Source organism: Tachyglossus aculeatus, chromosome 5, assembly GCF_015852505.1.
Source record: "Tachyglossus aculeatus isolate mTacAcu1 chromosome 5, mTacAcu1.pri, whole genome shotgun sequence".
Lineage (NCBI taxonomy): Eukaryota > Metazoa > Chordata > Mammalia > Monotremata > Tachyglossidae > Tachyglossus > Tachyglossus aculeatus.
The window spans coordinates 87,509,593-87,524,331 of NC_052070.1; the positions used below are offsets into that span (position 1 = coordinate 87,509,593).

Consider the following 14,739-nt stretch of genomic DNA (forward strand, 5'->3'; position numbering starts at 1 on the left):
AACCGGTCGGGGCGGGGGGAGGAGCGCCCTTCCCAACCGTCGCCAAGTAGGGCCTCCGTTCCTCTCCTCCCTAATTGTCATTTTCCCTTTAGCTTGCCTTACCCCCCGGGGCTGTTAATCTTGTGTTTCTGGCCTCTCCTAGCTTAGAAAAAAAGGGGGAAAGCCTTTGAGCGTAGATGAGCAGACCAGCACCAGCAACTTTCCAGAGCAAAGGAGAGGGTGGTGAGTGCGTGACCTGCCGGAGCCAGTGTGGGCAGGTCAGCCGTCTTCTTCCATCCCTCCAACACATTCCTGTCAGAGTCTGGGAGCGGGAGCGGGGCCAGAGCCGACTGCACGTGCCGGGTGTGTTTGCCAACACGGCCTTTCGTTGCCAGGTGAAAGCGGCACCTCCCCACCCCACCCTCTCGGCCCTCCTCCTCACCCCTGTTGAGAACACTGGCTTCAGCAAGGCCCTCCGTGGCAGTGGCTCGGACCCAGTGGTCCAGTTCTTCTTCTTCTTCTCCTCCTGCCCCCCTCTCCCGCCCCGCAGTCTTGCCTCTTTCTCACCACCCACAGGTCCAGTTTGGCTTTGTACATAGACGGTTGTCTCTCTTTTTTGGGCTTTGTTTTTGGTTTTTTGTTGGTTTTTTTTTTTTTTTGTGGTTTTTTTTTTTTTAAATAAACCAAAGTCAAAACGAACGTTGTGTCAGTGGCACGGTACTGGGCTAGCGTGGCCCATTCTTGACTTTGAGTCCGAAGGCCCCGGCTCCGCCGCGGGGCTCGCGTCCTCCCCCAAGCCCGGCTGGCAGGGACTGCCGGTGGGGTGGGCGTGCATGCATGGGTGCGTGGCCAACCAAAAGCACTGGGGTCTTGAATTTCATCTTGGCCAAGGGAAGAGGCGGTACAGAAGCCTGAGGGCTCACGCTCACCTTTGCTTTTAAAGTGTCTTAAAGTATCTGCGGTTGGAAGCGGCGTGGCTCAGTGGAAAGAGCCCAGGTCGTGGGGCCTAACCCTGACTCCGCCACTTCACTTCTCTGAGCCTCAGTTCCCTCATCTGTAAAACGGGGATTAAGACTGGGAGCCCCACGTGGGACAACCTGATCACCTTGTATCCCCCCCAGCGCTTGGCACATCGTCGTTATTATTATTATTAAACCAGCCGGCTCATCCTTTCCCTCGGCCCCGTCTTTGAAAGGCTGTGAGTCTCTACTTGCTGCGTGAGAGGGCAGTTCGCCACCCAGCCCGCAACGCCAGGGGTGAGGGGCAGGCGCTAAGCGGCGGGACGCTTAACTAACGCTTTGAAAAAAGGAGTTACAGGCCTTAAACCTGCCCTCTCTAAGGCAGGGAAAGGTAGGCCATGGGGGTGCTAATCAACTCAGAACTTCCCCTCTCCTCCCTTCACCCACAGAGCCCAAATTTCAGTCTAAAGAGAGGTAGCCGCCTTTAAGCCCCCGGAAGAATATGGACTGAATGGAGGCCCCGTCCCCGGGTCGGATGCAGGAGGAAACAGGCTCAGACGGTGCCCTGCTTCCCTCACCCTCCTGCTGCAGCCTTCATCCCTGTGGGGTAGGGCATTGGGAAGCAGGGATTCTTAATCCCAGCTCTGCCATTTGTCTGCTGTGAGACCTGGGCCAGTCACGTTACTTCTCTCTGCCTCAAGGTCTATAAAATGGGGATTAAATCCTTCGCCCTCCCACTTAGACCGTGAGCCTCACCTGGAACAGGGACTGTGTCCAGCCTGATTCTCCTGTATCCACCCGAGCACTTCTGTAAGAGTGCTTGGCCCATAATAAGCTCTAACGAGTACCATTAGTGTGCCTGCGTGGGGCTAACCCAGACGGTCCTTAAACCAAGCGCGTTTTGCCCCCATCCAGCTTAGACCCACCCCAGCAACCGAGCAGTGGTCTTAGACTGGGAAACGCTTGTGTTTATAAAATGTTTCACGTTAGATGGCTCTTTGGAAAATAAAAACTCCACCACTCCTACCACCACACTTACTCACCCTGATTCGGCAGCTGAGCGAGAAGCCGGCCCAGCCAGACAGTTCTGTTTAGCGTCCTTCTGGACCCTGGGAACGGCGGGGAGACGCTGCAACGAGCCCAACTTGCGGCTCAGTGGGAAGAGGGTTGTTGGGGCATCGGCTGCCCTCACTGCCTTCTGCATACAATCCTCCTCCGCCACAGAGCTAGCTGAACTGAATCTCGAGGCCCGGGTGGGAGCGGGGAATGAGGGCGGGCCGGGCCCTGCCCGAGTTGCCGACGTCCCGAGAAGAGCCGGAGTTCAGTCGTCAGCCACGATGGAGAGGGCTCGGAGCTCGCTCAGCTTGGCCTCGTTCTCCCTTTCCCGCTGCTCGTCCGTCTGGCCCGGCCGGTCCAGTTGTTCGGTCAGGTCCCCGAAGATCTTGTGCATCTCGGTGTAGTACACCACCTAGAATTGACAGAGGGTTGGATTGAAGCCGTGGGGCCTCGGGGAGACACCCGCGTCATCGCCGTGGACCCTCGGAGTGTGGATGGCGAACCTGTCCTGGGATCGCAAAGAAGCAAGCCAGCGTCTTCAACATGCGGGCTCCGGGGAGTCAAAAGACTTGGTTCCTCAGGGCTGAAATGAAAGTACGGGGCAGGCGGATCAGCTTGGCTGGAGCTTTTGAAGCCCCTTAACTCCCAAAGCCACAGTTTAAGGGGGTGCATGTAGCCTTGAGGTGGGGACACGGCGGGGTCAAGAGCAGTGCTGATAAAGGATGCCAGGAAAGGCTAAGCTAGGTCGTGGGGGTAAGGAGACCTTCTCCCAGTAGGCCCGTCAGCTTGCCTTTGGTAAAGGCAGCTGGGGCCGATTAGTGCCGAGAGCCACAGCGACTGGAGACCAGTTAAGCCTGGGATTTGGGGGCTTTACACCCAGATTCCCAGGTAAACCAGGTGATGGAGACTGGAAAGCCGATAACGGGTGGGCGCCGCCTGTAGCAGAAGACCCCCAGCCCCGGCCTCTGTCCTCAGGTAAGCCTCCAGCCCACTTGGGGCCTAAGACCCTGCATTTTCTCCTGTCCCTTCTGGGAGAGGGCAGAGGGTACTGGCGTATCAAGAGATGAAGCGTGGCTAAAAAACACCCCGTCTACTGTCCCCCGGCCCAGAGGGACAAGCGGCAGGATGGGCCTGACTCCCTTCCAGGCCAGCCGTGTTCTCGAGCGGCAGGGGATCCTGCAGATTCCCCGCCGCGGCTCTCCGGGGAGGGCGGGGGGGTGCCGAGGATCCGCGGGCAGCAGGGGCTGGTGGGTGGGTGAAGCGGGGGCCGGCCTGCCCCGCCACCCTCCCTCCACCCGCCCCAGCCGCACTGCGCTGGGTGAGTCACCGGGAATGCTCACTTCTCCAGTGACTAATGGCAGAGGCAGCCGGGCGAGGGGGAGGGCCGGGAATCAGCACCGGGAAGGTGGTAAACAGCCCCCCGCAGCCCTGCTGCTCCGTTACGGGGCATCCCCATCGCCCCCTCTACTCCCGGCCAGAATCCTACGGGGCCGGCCTCGTTGGGACTCGGGCCTCCCCAAAGCCTCCGGGCCTCCTCCATCCCACTGGCGGGCGGGGGCCGGAAGGCCGGGAGGCCGGGCCCAAGCGTCCCCCTCGACCGGAATAACCACCGATGGCCACCAGACCTCCTCCCCACTCCGGCGGTCCCAAATCCTTCGGTCTCTCGGCCTGCTCCGTTCCACAGGAAGCTTGCCGCAGCTGGCCTCGGGTTCGAGGCCGAATGGCGCAGCCGGGCCTCCCCCCAATCTGGGGGTGCCATCGGCTGCTAACCCTGGATTAGGCCGCGAGAGCGGCCGAGACCATGGGCGGCCCCGGTTCACCCGCTACACGAGTCCAGTCGTCTTCCCTCCAGGTGCAGCGTGGCTCAGTGGAAAGAGCATGGGCTTTGGAGTCAAAGGTCATGGGTTCGAATCTCTGCTCCACCACATGTCTGCTGTGTGACCTTAACTTCTCAGCCTCAGTTACCTCATCTGTAAAATGGGGATTAAGACTGTGAGCCCCATATGGGACAACCTCATCACCTTGTATCCCCCCCCAACGCTTAGAACAGTAAGCACTTAACAAATGCCAACATTATTATTATTATTATTATTATGGCCCTCCTCCTCCCGCACCTGCTGGGGGCCAGAGAAGTCCCCGGTGCCCCTGCTACAGATAATAAGTAGGATAGTGGGGTGACACCCCCTCCAGGCCTGGGGTAGGTCTTCAGGTTTAGGGTTCTGGGAACCAGCGTGGCTCAGTGGAAAGAGCACCGGCTTTGGAGTCAGAGGCCATGGGTTCAAATCCCGGCTCCGCCACTTGTCAGCTGTGTGACTTTGGGCAGGTCGCTTCACTTCTCTGGGCCTCAGTTCCCTCGTCTGTCAAATGGGGATGAAGACCGTGAGCCCCTCGTGGGACAACCTGATTACCTTGTATCCACCCCAAAATCCCGGCTCCGCCACTTGTCAGCTGTGTGACTTTGGGCAGGTCGCTTCACTTCTCTGGGCCTCAGTTCCCTCGTCTGTCAAATGGGGATGAAGACCGTGAGCCCCTCGTGGGACAACCTGATTACCTTGTATCCACCCCGGCGCTTAGAACAGTGCTTTGCACATAGTAAGTGCTTAACAAATACCAACATTATTATTATTATTATTAATAATAATGATAATGATAATAATAATAATGATAACAACAACAACAATAATAATAATAATAATAATGATAACAATAACAATAAAATTCCCTTGGATGCTAGAGCAGCCCCAGGGGTTTGGAGGCTCGGAGTGAGTGGAAGTGAGACCCGTGGATCCCGCTAGAGGGCGCTTCATCTCTTGGTATGCCAGCACCCGATGCTCCCTCCAGTGTCCACTAGAGGGCGCCAGAAGTACAGCCCAGAGACAGAAGGGGCAGAAAAGGGGCAAAAAAAGGGACAAAAAGGGGCAAAAAAGGGACAAAAAAGGAGCAAAAAAGGGGCAACTTCACCGCCTTCGAAGGCCTCCAGGGCCTCAGGGAGGGTGACAGGCTGGGGTCAGTACCCAGGAGCCGTGGCCCACACATAGCGAAGACCCTGAGAAGCGGCATGGCCTGATAAATACTACTACTACTACTACTACTAATGATGGCATTTGTTAAGTGCTTACTATGTGCAGAGCCCTGTTCTAAGCGCTGGGGTGGGGGGATAAATCCCCCCAGTGCTTAGAACAGTGCTTTGCACACAGCGCTTAACAAATGATGATGATGATGATGGCATTTATTAAGCGCTTACTATGTGCAAAGCACTGTTCTAAGCGCTGGGGAGGTTACAAAGTGATCAGGTTGTCCCACGGGGGGGGGGGGGGGCTCACATTCTTCATCCCCGTTTGAGCCCATTGTTGGGTAGGGACCATTTCTGTGTCTTGCCAACTTGTACTTCCCAAGCGCTTAGTACAGTGCTCTGCACACAGTAAGCGCTCAATAAATACGATTGAATGAAAAAGGTAAGTGAGGCCCAGAGAAGTGAAGTGACTTGCCCAAAGTCACACAGCTGACAATTGGCGGAGCCGGGCTTTGAACCCATGACCTCTGACTCTAAAGCCCGGGCTCTTTCCACTGAGCCACCCTGCTTCTCAAATGCCATCATTATTATTATACAAGGTGATCGGGTTGTCCCACGTGGGGCTCACCATCTTAATCCCCATTTTACAGATGAGGTAACTGAGGGTCAGAGAAGTAAAGTGACTTGCCCAAGGTCACACAGCAGACAGGTGGTGGAGTCGGGATGGAGCATCTGATGGATAGAGCATGTGCCTGGGACTCAGAAGGACATGGGTTTCTAATCCCGTCTCCACCATTTGTCTCCTGAGTGACCTTGGGCAAGTTGACTTTAATAATAATAATAATAATAGTAATAATAATAATAATGGCATTTAAATGTTTACTATGTACACAGCACTGTTCTAAGCACTGGGGAGGTTACAAGGTGATAATAATAATAGTAATAATAATGATGACATTTATTAAGCGCTTACTATGTGTGACGCAGTTTTCTAAGCACTGGGGAGGTTACAAGGTGATCAGGTTGACCCCATGGGGGGGCTCACAGTCTTAATCCCCACTTTACAGATGAGGTAACTGAGGCCCAGAGAAGTGAAGCGACTTGCCCATAGTCAAACGGCTGACAACCGGCGGAGCCGGAATTTGTTTCCCTGACCTCTGACTCCAAAGCCCGTGCTCTTTCCACTGAGCCACGTGACTTGACTTCTCTATGCCTCAGTTACCTCATCTGTAAAATGGGGATTAAGACTGAGCCCAACATGGGGCATGGACTGTGTCCGACCGGATTAGCTTGCATCTACTCCAGCACTAAGTAAAGTGGCTGGCACTTAGGAAGTGTTTAACAAATGCCTTAAAAAAAAATCCTCTTCAGGATGAGCAGGATTCCCCTACATCTAGCCATGCCAACGTGAGTTACGTTAACCATTCTCATATGCCCAATGTGGTTACAGAATATCCCCCCTATGTTGGGGGGTAGTTGACCCAGGAAATCCCATCCCACTCTCTGGAATTAGTTAATCTGGGCCCCTACCCCCAAAGCCGTCTTCTCTATCTCCTGCTGAGGGAGGTACTTTCAGAGGGCGGCATCAGTGGGTTCTGGGGACCGAGGAAACCCTCTCGTTCCGCCCTAGAAGGCCAAGACTGCGACCCTGACCAAAGCCCAGAAGGCGACCAAATCGGACTTCCAGGGAAAGGGTGTGAGGCCACAGAATGAAATTCCTCAAGGAGTGGGCTGCTCTGGAAGCTCGGAGCTCCTCACTGCGGTTGACAAAGTCAGACAAAACTGCCTTGGTTTCCCCCGGCCAGGGGGACGATTAAGGAAAAAAGACCCAAAGCACTGACCCGCTAGACGCAGCACGCCCCATCAAACTAGTTAGCATTTGTCTGAAGAACGGTGGATTGGAGAATAAGATGTCTCCAACTCCTCCCTCGTCCCTGGGGCTGGGAATCAGTCAGAAGGCCTAGTGGGAACTGAAATAGAAATTCCGTCGGGAAACCAGAGCCCCCAGTCAGACCAAGTCCCCCCCACCGGGTGGAATTCCCGGAGAGTTGAGAGGGAGGGGAGGCCTGCATTCCCTACTGCGGGGTCACCGGGGAGTTGGGGGCCCCGGAGAGCTCTGAGTTCCTCCTCCTTCCTGTGGGGGCCGGGGCAGATGAACTGGGGCCGTGCGGGGCTTAGTCAGACCACGAGCCCCTCCGTGGGACAGGGATGGTGTCCGACCGGATTATCTTGTATCTTCCCTACAGCTTAGTACAGGGCTTGGCAGAGGGGAAGCAGCGTGGCCTTGTGGAAAGAACACGGGCCGGGGATCTCTAATCCCGGCTCTGCCGCTTGTCTTTGTACTCTCCCAAGCACTTAGTACAGCGCTCTGCGTAAAGCAAGCGCTCGATAAATACGACCGACTGATCGATCGACTGTCTGCTGTGTGACCACGGGTGAGTCGCTTCAATTCTTTGGGCCTCAGTTCCCTTCCCAAATGGGGATTCACTACCGGTTCTCCCTCCTCCTGAGAGCCCCATGCGGGACCTATTACCTGTGAGCCCACTGTTGGGTAGGGACTGTCTCTATATGGTGCCAACTTGTACTTCCCAAGTGCTTAGTACAGTGCTCTGCACACAGTAAGCGCTCAATAAATACGATTGGTGGATTGATGACCTTGCATCTTCCCCCGCACTTCATAGCCAACACTTCACAATTATTAATATTAGTAGTAGTAGTAGTAGTATTAAGCGTTTCACAAATACCATCATTATTACTATTGGTTGCCTCTCTCGCTGGGAGAGCCCAGCCAGCTCAAAGGGGAAATCACTCACCTGGGCCCGGATCAGGGACTCGAAGCTGGGCTGGAAGTAATCGAGACGGCTGCTGTAGAAGCGGGGCATCTCTTCCAGGAGCTGCTTGTTCTTCGCTTCAAAGTCGTCCTTCACCGGCCTCAACTCCTCCCGAGCCTGAGAAGGAGGGAGGTCAAAGCCGATCAGGGGTGCAGCCGAATCCCTCCGAGCCGGCCCGACGACCACCCTCCCTCCTCCTCCCTTCCCCGCTGCCGCCCGTCGCCCCTTACTACCTGGTGGAGTTTGGCCAGCACCGGGCCCGTCTTCTCCTTCTCCTCGTACTTCTCCACCTTCGACTGCAACCGCTTGTAGTCCTGCAGGGCCTGCTCCCGCCTCTTTACTGCCATATTGAGGCTGGGGAAAACGCTGCCGAACCTGGCACGGAGAGATGGGATGCAGGGGAGGGGAATCCTGAGGACTGGGAAACCAGGAGTGAGAAAAGGTGGCTCTTTCCCCTTTCCTGGGGAAAACCCATGGAGGGTAGGACAGTGGTAGTGGGGCCATTTCATTTATTTATTGAGCGCTTACTGTGTGTGTGGAGCGCTCTACTAAGTGCTTGGGAGAGTACAGTATAACAGAGTTGGTAAACGTGGTCCCTGCCCAGAACGAGCTCACAGTCTAGAACAGGCTTCAGTCCCCATTTTAATAAGTGTGGGATTTGTTCAGCATTTACTACGTGCCAAGCACTGGGATTGATACAAGATATCAGGTTCCACTTGGGGCTCACTGTCTTAATGCTCTCTATCCATCATCATCAATCGTATTTATTGAGCGCTTACTATGTGCAGAGCACTGTACTAAGCGCTTGGGAAGTGCAAACTGGCAACATATAGAGACAGTCCCTACCCAACAGTGGGCTCACAGTCTAAAAGACTATCCACTGAGAAGCAGGGTGGCTCAGTGGAAAAGAGCCCGGGCTTTGGAATCAGTGGTCATGGGTTCAAATGCCGGCTCTGCCAACTGTCAGCTGTGTGACTTTGGGCAAGTCACTTCACTTCTCTGGGCCTCAGTTCCCTCATCTGCAAAATGGGGATTGACTGTGAGCCCCCCGTGAGATCACCTCGTATCCCCCCAGCACTTAAAACGGTGCTTTGCACATAGTAAGCGCTTAATAAATGCCATCATTATTATTAAGTACGAGGGAGCATAGGCAATGAATCCCCATTTTGCCTACAAGGGAACCGAGACACAGAGAAGTTAAATGACTTGCCCAAAGTCACACAGCAGACAACTGGCAGAGCCGGGATTAGAACCTAGGTCCCGACTCCCAAGCCAGTGCTTTTTCCACCACGCCACGTTGCTTCTCCCTTCCCGAGTACTACACAATGTTATGAGGAACCAATTGAAAGCTGCTACTCAAACCCAGGGAGAGGAGGAAAGTAACAGTGACCAGAGTTCACGACGCAGTCAAATCAGACGTTCCAGGGAAATCTCCACCCACAAAAGTCCCCTGTCTCTCAGATGCTACAGCAGAAAACTGAACCAAGACGGAAAGTCTCCCAGAGTGGAGAAGCTGGGGAGGGACAAGATCCCAAGTGCAGGGCACTTTGGGGAGAGGGGCAGGATTATTGTCAGATAGTATCCGGGTTCAGATGGCCCCAGTCTGACATGCCACCTCCGTGCCAATCTGCACGCTCTGAGGAGGAAGCCCTATTTTTCCTATCCATAGTCTATTTTAATATCTATCTCCCCCAGAGATAGCCTGCAAGCTCCTTGTGAGCAGGGATTGGGTCTGCCAACTTGGTTGGTAGACTTTCCCAAGTGTGTAGTACAGTGCTCTGCCCACAGTAAGTGCTCAATAAATACCGCCGATTGATCCACTGTACCTGTGATTTTTTTCTCTGTCTCCCCCTTTTAGACTGTGAGCCCACTGTTGGGTAGGGACTGTCTATATGTTGCCAACTGGTACTTCCCAAGCGCTTAGTACAGTGCTCTGCACATAGTAAGCGCTCAATAAATACGATTGATGATGATGATTTTTTCAGGTCTCAGTGTCAGGGACGTGACTTTCCTGATCAGGAAGGGGCCTTGACAATCTGGTGGTTGGTTTGAGCCAAGCTTCTGGAGAGCTCAGCGCTTTGCTCAAAATGAGCCTTGCCTGCTCCCCTCCCAGGATCCCTGTGGTCAACCAGTATGATTTTAAAAAGATTAGGCCTCTCCAACATTAAGGAACTGTCTGTGGCTTGTTGCTTTTCTATTACAAACTGAAGCAGAAGCAGCATGGCCTAGGGGGTCACAGGACCTGAGTTCCAATCCCGGCTCTGCCACCCACCTGCTTTCTGACCTCGGGTAAGTCACTTAACTTCCCTGTGCCTCAGTTGTCACAACTGTAAAATGAGGTTTAAGGCTGTAAGCTCCACGTGGGACAGGGACTGTGTCCAACCTGTCTAGCTTGTATCTACCCCGGTGCTTAGAACGACGTCTGGCACAGGGTAAGGCCTGAACAGATACCATAAAAAAGGAAGGGCAGTGACGTGAAGTATTTTTCAGAGCAGCTCAGACCCCAAAAGGGGCCAAAAGGGGCCTTCAATTGTGACTTCTGGATCCCTTGGCTCCTCATGTCACTCAGACCCCGAAGCACAAGTCTGTGGGTTTCTCCAAATGTTAACGCTCCCCAACCCCCGACAGGCACAGACTGGGGTCCTTGAAATGCCTATGGGTTTTCAGGGAGCCCCAGCCTTGCCCGGTTTTTCCATTTTAAATAAACAAACATCCATAAGGTTGAACCGAAAACTCTCTGAGCAGCGCTTGGCTTCCAGAGACAGCAGAGCAGAAACCAGGACAGCGCAAGCCGACCCGAGCCCCAGGGGTGAAGCCGGCTGGACCCGAGGAGTAATACTAGCCAACCTGGTTTCTGAAGCCGTGTGCCGCGGAGCACCACAACTAAGCTGCAGGAATGAGTAAAATCGTTTGAATTAATTAGGCTGGTGCTTGCTCGGTAAGATATTTCAGGGAAAGCTCTCAACTCCACTGGCCCCCTCCCTCTCCACCCACAATGCAATTGAAAACGCTTAAGGAAGTCGATGCCGACACCCATGCCGCAGAAGGCTGCGTGGTGGCCGGGTGGAAGGCGCCAACCTTTGACCCAACAACTCCCCGTCGCCTCAGGAGCCCAAAGAACAAAGCGGAAGGCCCTCTGGGATGAGCTCCGGAGCAGGAACTTATCTGGGAGAGCTGGTCTCATTGCTTCTGAATCAGTCCCTGATGGCCGTTGCTATGAGGGAGTCTTGGTTGCCAGGGGGTGTGTCTGCCTCTCTCTCTCTTTCTCTCTCTCTCTCACACACGCACACACACACAATCACACACACATCACAAGACACAACATGGATCATGGGAACAGGTGCAGTTGGGATTGGAAAAACCTCCTCAAGTCCCCCCAGACAGGGTCAACATCATGCCATCGGAATGGTCCCATCACAGAGGCCTTGGACTGTGGTCATCAGTTTCTGTTCCACAGACTCCTTGGCGAAGGTCAGCCGGGCCTTGCATGCCTCAGTGGTGGAAAGAAGGCAGAGAGGTGAGAATAGGGAAGGATCTCTGTCATAACATTTTGGATGGGTTGGGAGGGTTGTGTGTGCATTTGCGTGAATGTGAGAGTGTAGGAGAGGGGCAAGGGTGGGGCAGTAATGACTTGGCTTTCAGGGAGGGGACAAGCGCAGCAGAAGGAGCATAATGTCCCAGTCTCCACCGTTTCCAAAAGAAAAAACCTTCCTTGGTCTTAATTTTGTGGATGGTCTTCCACCACCAGGGAAAACAAGGCCTCCTCTTTGCCTTCTCACCTCCTCCTCTGCTCCTCCCCGCCCTCCTGTTGACTCAGTGTCACATATGGCTCAAAGGTGTTGGGAAGAAAGGGGCTTGGCTGGACACTGGCCCACTGCCTTCCAACCGGCACACCTAGTCGCCCTCCCCCATCCAACTCTCCTCGGGGGGTCCCTGTTGGAAGCTATTTCTTTGCCGCGCTAGGTTTGGCTTTGGATGGATCCCGGTCGCCAGGGTGGCGCGCCTGGGACAAATCGAGAAATCAAGGCCGGGGCGGATGAAAGCGGATCCGTTATGGAGTCGGGAATGAAGACTGGGGAATCGAAGCCTCCATGAGGAGGTGGTGGTCTAGCTGAAGGCTGACCCAGGGCTAGCTACAAAGAAAAACGTCCATCGTGTCGAAGAATCTTCCCAGAAAACTGGGTTCTCCTGCATCCTATTCCTGGCTCTGCCTTGACTCACTGAGGGTTCGACGTTAATAAATCACCGCTCATATGTTTGAAGTCCTTCCGCTTTGTCCTCCCTCGAGGCAGATCTCACAGCCCTCCGTGTCAGAGAAGGGGAAACCGAGGGCTGACCCAGGGACAGAGCTCGTCTCAGGGCCACTAGTAAGGCCAGGGTGGGAACGGGACTCAGGAATTCCTAGCTCCCAGCACCAGCCTACTGTGGCCCCCCCCCACCCCCTCCACCCTATTTATGGGAGATGGAACAGACTTTGCCAGTTCTCGAGCTGTGGGCAGTATAAATAACTGGTGCTGTTGCGTAAGGGGCTGATTTGACAGCAGGAAACCTCAAACCCTCCACCCGTGCCTTTAGAGCACTGAGCCTCAACCTAGCGCTCAAGGGTTCAGGCCGCGCCGCAGAGGCAGGCGGAACTGGGGCCTCATCCCTCCAGGCAGGATCTGTTCCTGGCCGGAGGTGCGCCCATCCACATCCCGCCCCGCTGCCCGGGCCAAAAAAAGAACCAAAGCTAGGGTGAGAGTGGCGGGACAGAGGGTGGAGAGAGCTGGGACCACCTGAGGGGGAAGAGAATCGCCAGCCGCCCCGGCCTCTGGCCAACGGGAAGGAATCCCGGAAGGTGGAGTGACCAGCAGGTCTTCCGCACCGACCCTCTCCCCTCCCTCCCGGAGCCCTGCAAGTAGGGCGGGGGGAGCTCAGAAGCCACCCCTGGGATGGGGTCCCAGGCCTGTCTGTTCCTCTTAGGGCCTCCCCATGGCTTCATCCTGCCGGGCCTGGCCCGGCCGGGCAAGCCTGGGACGGAGGGACGGAAAGAGTAGATGGAGACAAGAGGGAGGGAGAGGCCGGCTGGGAGGTAGGCTGGAGCAGCCGGCCCCCGGTGGGGAATGCCTGCCATTCCTCCATTTGTGCCCACACAGCCGGGATCTTCCACCCACCAGGAAAGGGAAATTAAAAGCATCCCTACCCGAACGAAACCCAGAGGAGCAGAACCCCCGGCTGAGGGAGCAGGGGATTAGAAGCCAAGCCCTTGGAGCGGGGAGGGGCTCGGGGGATGCGGTCGCGACCTTCATTAAGGGAGGACAGGAAAGTCGCTGTTTCCTGCTTCCGGGCCCGGGGACCCCGGGAGGCTCCCTGCTGCTGGAGAGATGGAAGGGAAGCGGGGCTAACCTGTGCTAATTTCATCTGGCCCCGGGAGGAGAGCGGTCACACGTCGGGTTGGGAAGTGGGGAGAAGCCAACCGAAGCGGGCCGGTTTGGTTTGGAGAGCTCGGGAGCGACCCGAGCGGACCTTGGGAAGGTTCCCGTCCCCTGCCTCCTGCCCCTCAGTCGCTCACCCACCTTCCTGGCAGGTGGCGGCTGTGGTGGAGGCTGGGGGCGGCCAGGGTTTCTCTTCCTTTGGCACCGACTACAGAAGCCAGAGACTTGGGGATTAGGTTTCAAGGGCTCGGCGATTTGAAACCAAGACAGACTGACCGCTCCCTCTGCTGCCCGGCCCAGCTCAGCCCGTGCCCGCCCACCGCCACCCGTGCCCCCCGACGCCGCGGCAGCCCCGGCCCACAGCCAAGCCGTCCGTGGGGCCCTCGATAAGCCCGGCTCCGACGTGAGCTCGGCTGACTCCTTTCGCCGGACCCCGGGGGAGCGAAGTCTCCGGGACCCCTCCTCCTGGCCCAGAGCACGTCTCCCAACCCAACGGGGAAGCCTGTTGGGAAGCCTGGACAGAGGACAGCTGTGCCAGGCCCCAAATGCCCGCCTGCCTTCCTGGACCCATTCCCTCCCGGTCCCTTGGAAGGCCGGGGCACTGAGCCAAATAGCTGCCTGGTTTATTTCGACTCTACTTCCTGACCGGCAGAGCACTCTCTCCTGTCACCTCCTGAGCCTCCCAACAACAGATTCACAATATCCCTTGCCCCCGGCCTGACCCTGGGTCTCTGAGAGGGCACTGTAGAGTCCGGTGTGTCCAGCTGGGAGGCAGATAGTGGTGGGGCGGGGCGGGGATGGCAGGGACAATTCCCCCCAGGTGAGCAAGCACCAGCCTCCCGGGGACCAAAATTCCAGGAGGGTGAGCCTCATCCTGGCCCTGGACCTCACGGGATTTGTGGGGGGGGGGGCGGGGAGAGGGGGCACACGGGGGGAGGGTGATGATCCTTGGATCATGGGGGGGAGAGGGGAAACAAAAGGCGTCCTCCCCAATCGCTCTCTCAGAACACGATCCTGGCCCGACGGTAATTAAGCAGATCTTAATGATCTAGGTCCTGGATGAGTCAAATGCTAGGGACCACCACGGAAGAGGTAATAAAGCGCAGCTGTTTGAACTGCAGCCTGGATCTTTTTTAGGTCAAAGCCAGTTTGGCAGAGGCTGGTAAGGAAGATGAAGTGAGGAGGGAGCTTTCCAAGGCCACGCTCCGGGCCCCTTCTCCCTCCTTCCCTCCCTGACTCTCCGCCTTGGGGACCGGGGAGCAGGACTGGCTCTCCGACTGGCAACCAGAGCCGCTCCTGGGAGAGCAGACCGATTCCCAGCAAAGAATTTACGAGTCAGACGGGTTATGAGTTATGGGATCTTTGCAGTCAAATGACCAGCCCGCTGCTCCTTCCCACTTGTACAGCCGCCCCCACGTTTCCAAAGAGGAGTGCTCCGGGCAGCTGCTCCCTCAGTCCAGCTGAGAGAGATGAAAGGCTCTCATGTC

The 14,739-nt window shown here is 55.9% G+C and overlaps 1 protein-coding gene and 1 long non-coding RNA gene across 2 annotated transcripts in view; one reads left to right on the forward strand and one right to left on the reverse strand.

Annotated features, from left to right (window-relative positions):
• Nucleotides 1–1,885: 1,885 nt before the first annotated feature.
• Nucleotides 1,886–14,739, reverse strand: part of BIN3 (bridging integrator 3) — a 52,990-nt gene continuing 40,136 nt past the window's right edge. The window contains exons 7-9 of the mRNA XM_038747491.1: nt 8,072–8,213; nt 7,821–7,955; nt 1,886–2,406 (exon numbers count right to left, since the gene is read on the reverse strand). Of these exons, the coding sequence (XP_038603419.1) occupies nt 2,260–2,406; nt 7,821–7,955; nt 8,072–8,213 (424 nt within the window). The 3' untranslated portion in view covers nt 1,886–2,259. The remainder of the gene's footprint in view (nt 2,407–7,820; nt 7,956–8,071; nt 8,214–14,739) is intronic.
• On the forward strand, nt 11,130–12,092 carry LOC119928939. Its single transcript, XR_005451112.1, has 2 exons — nt 11,130–11,355; nt 11,802–12,092. It is a non-coding gene; the product is annotated as an uncharacterized LOC119928939 (long non-coding RNA).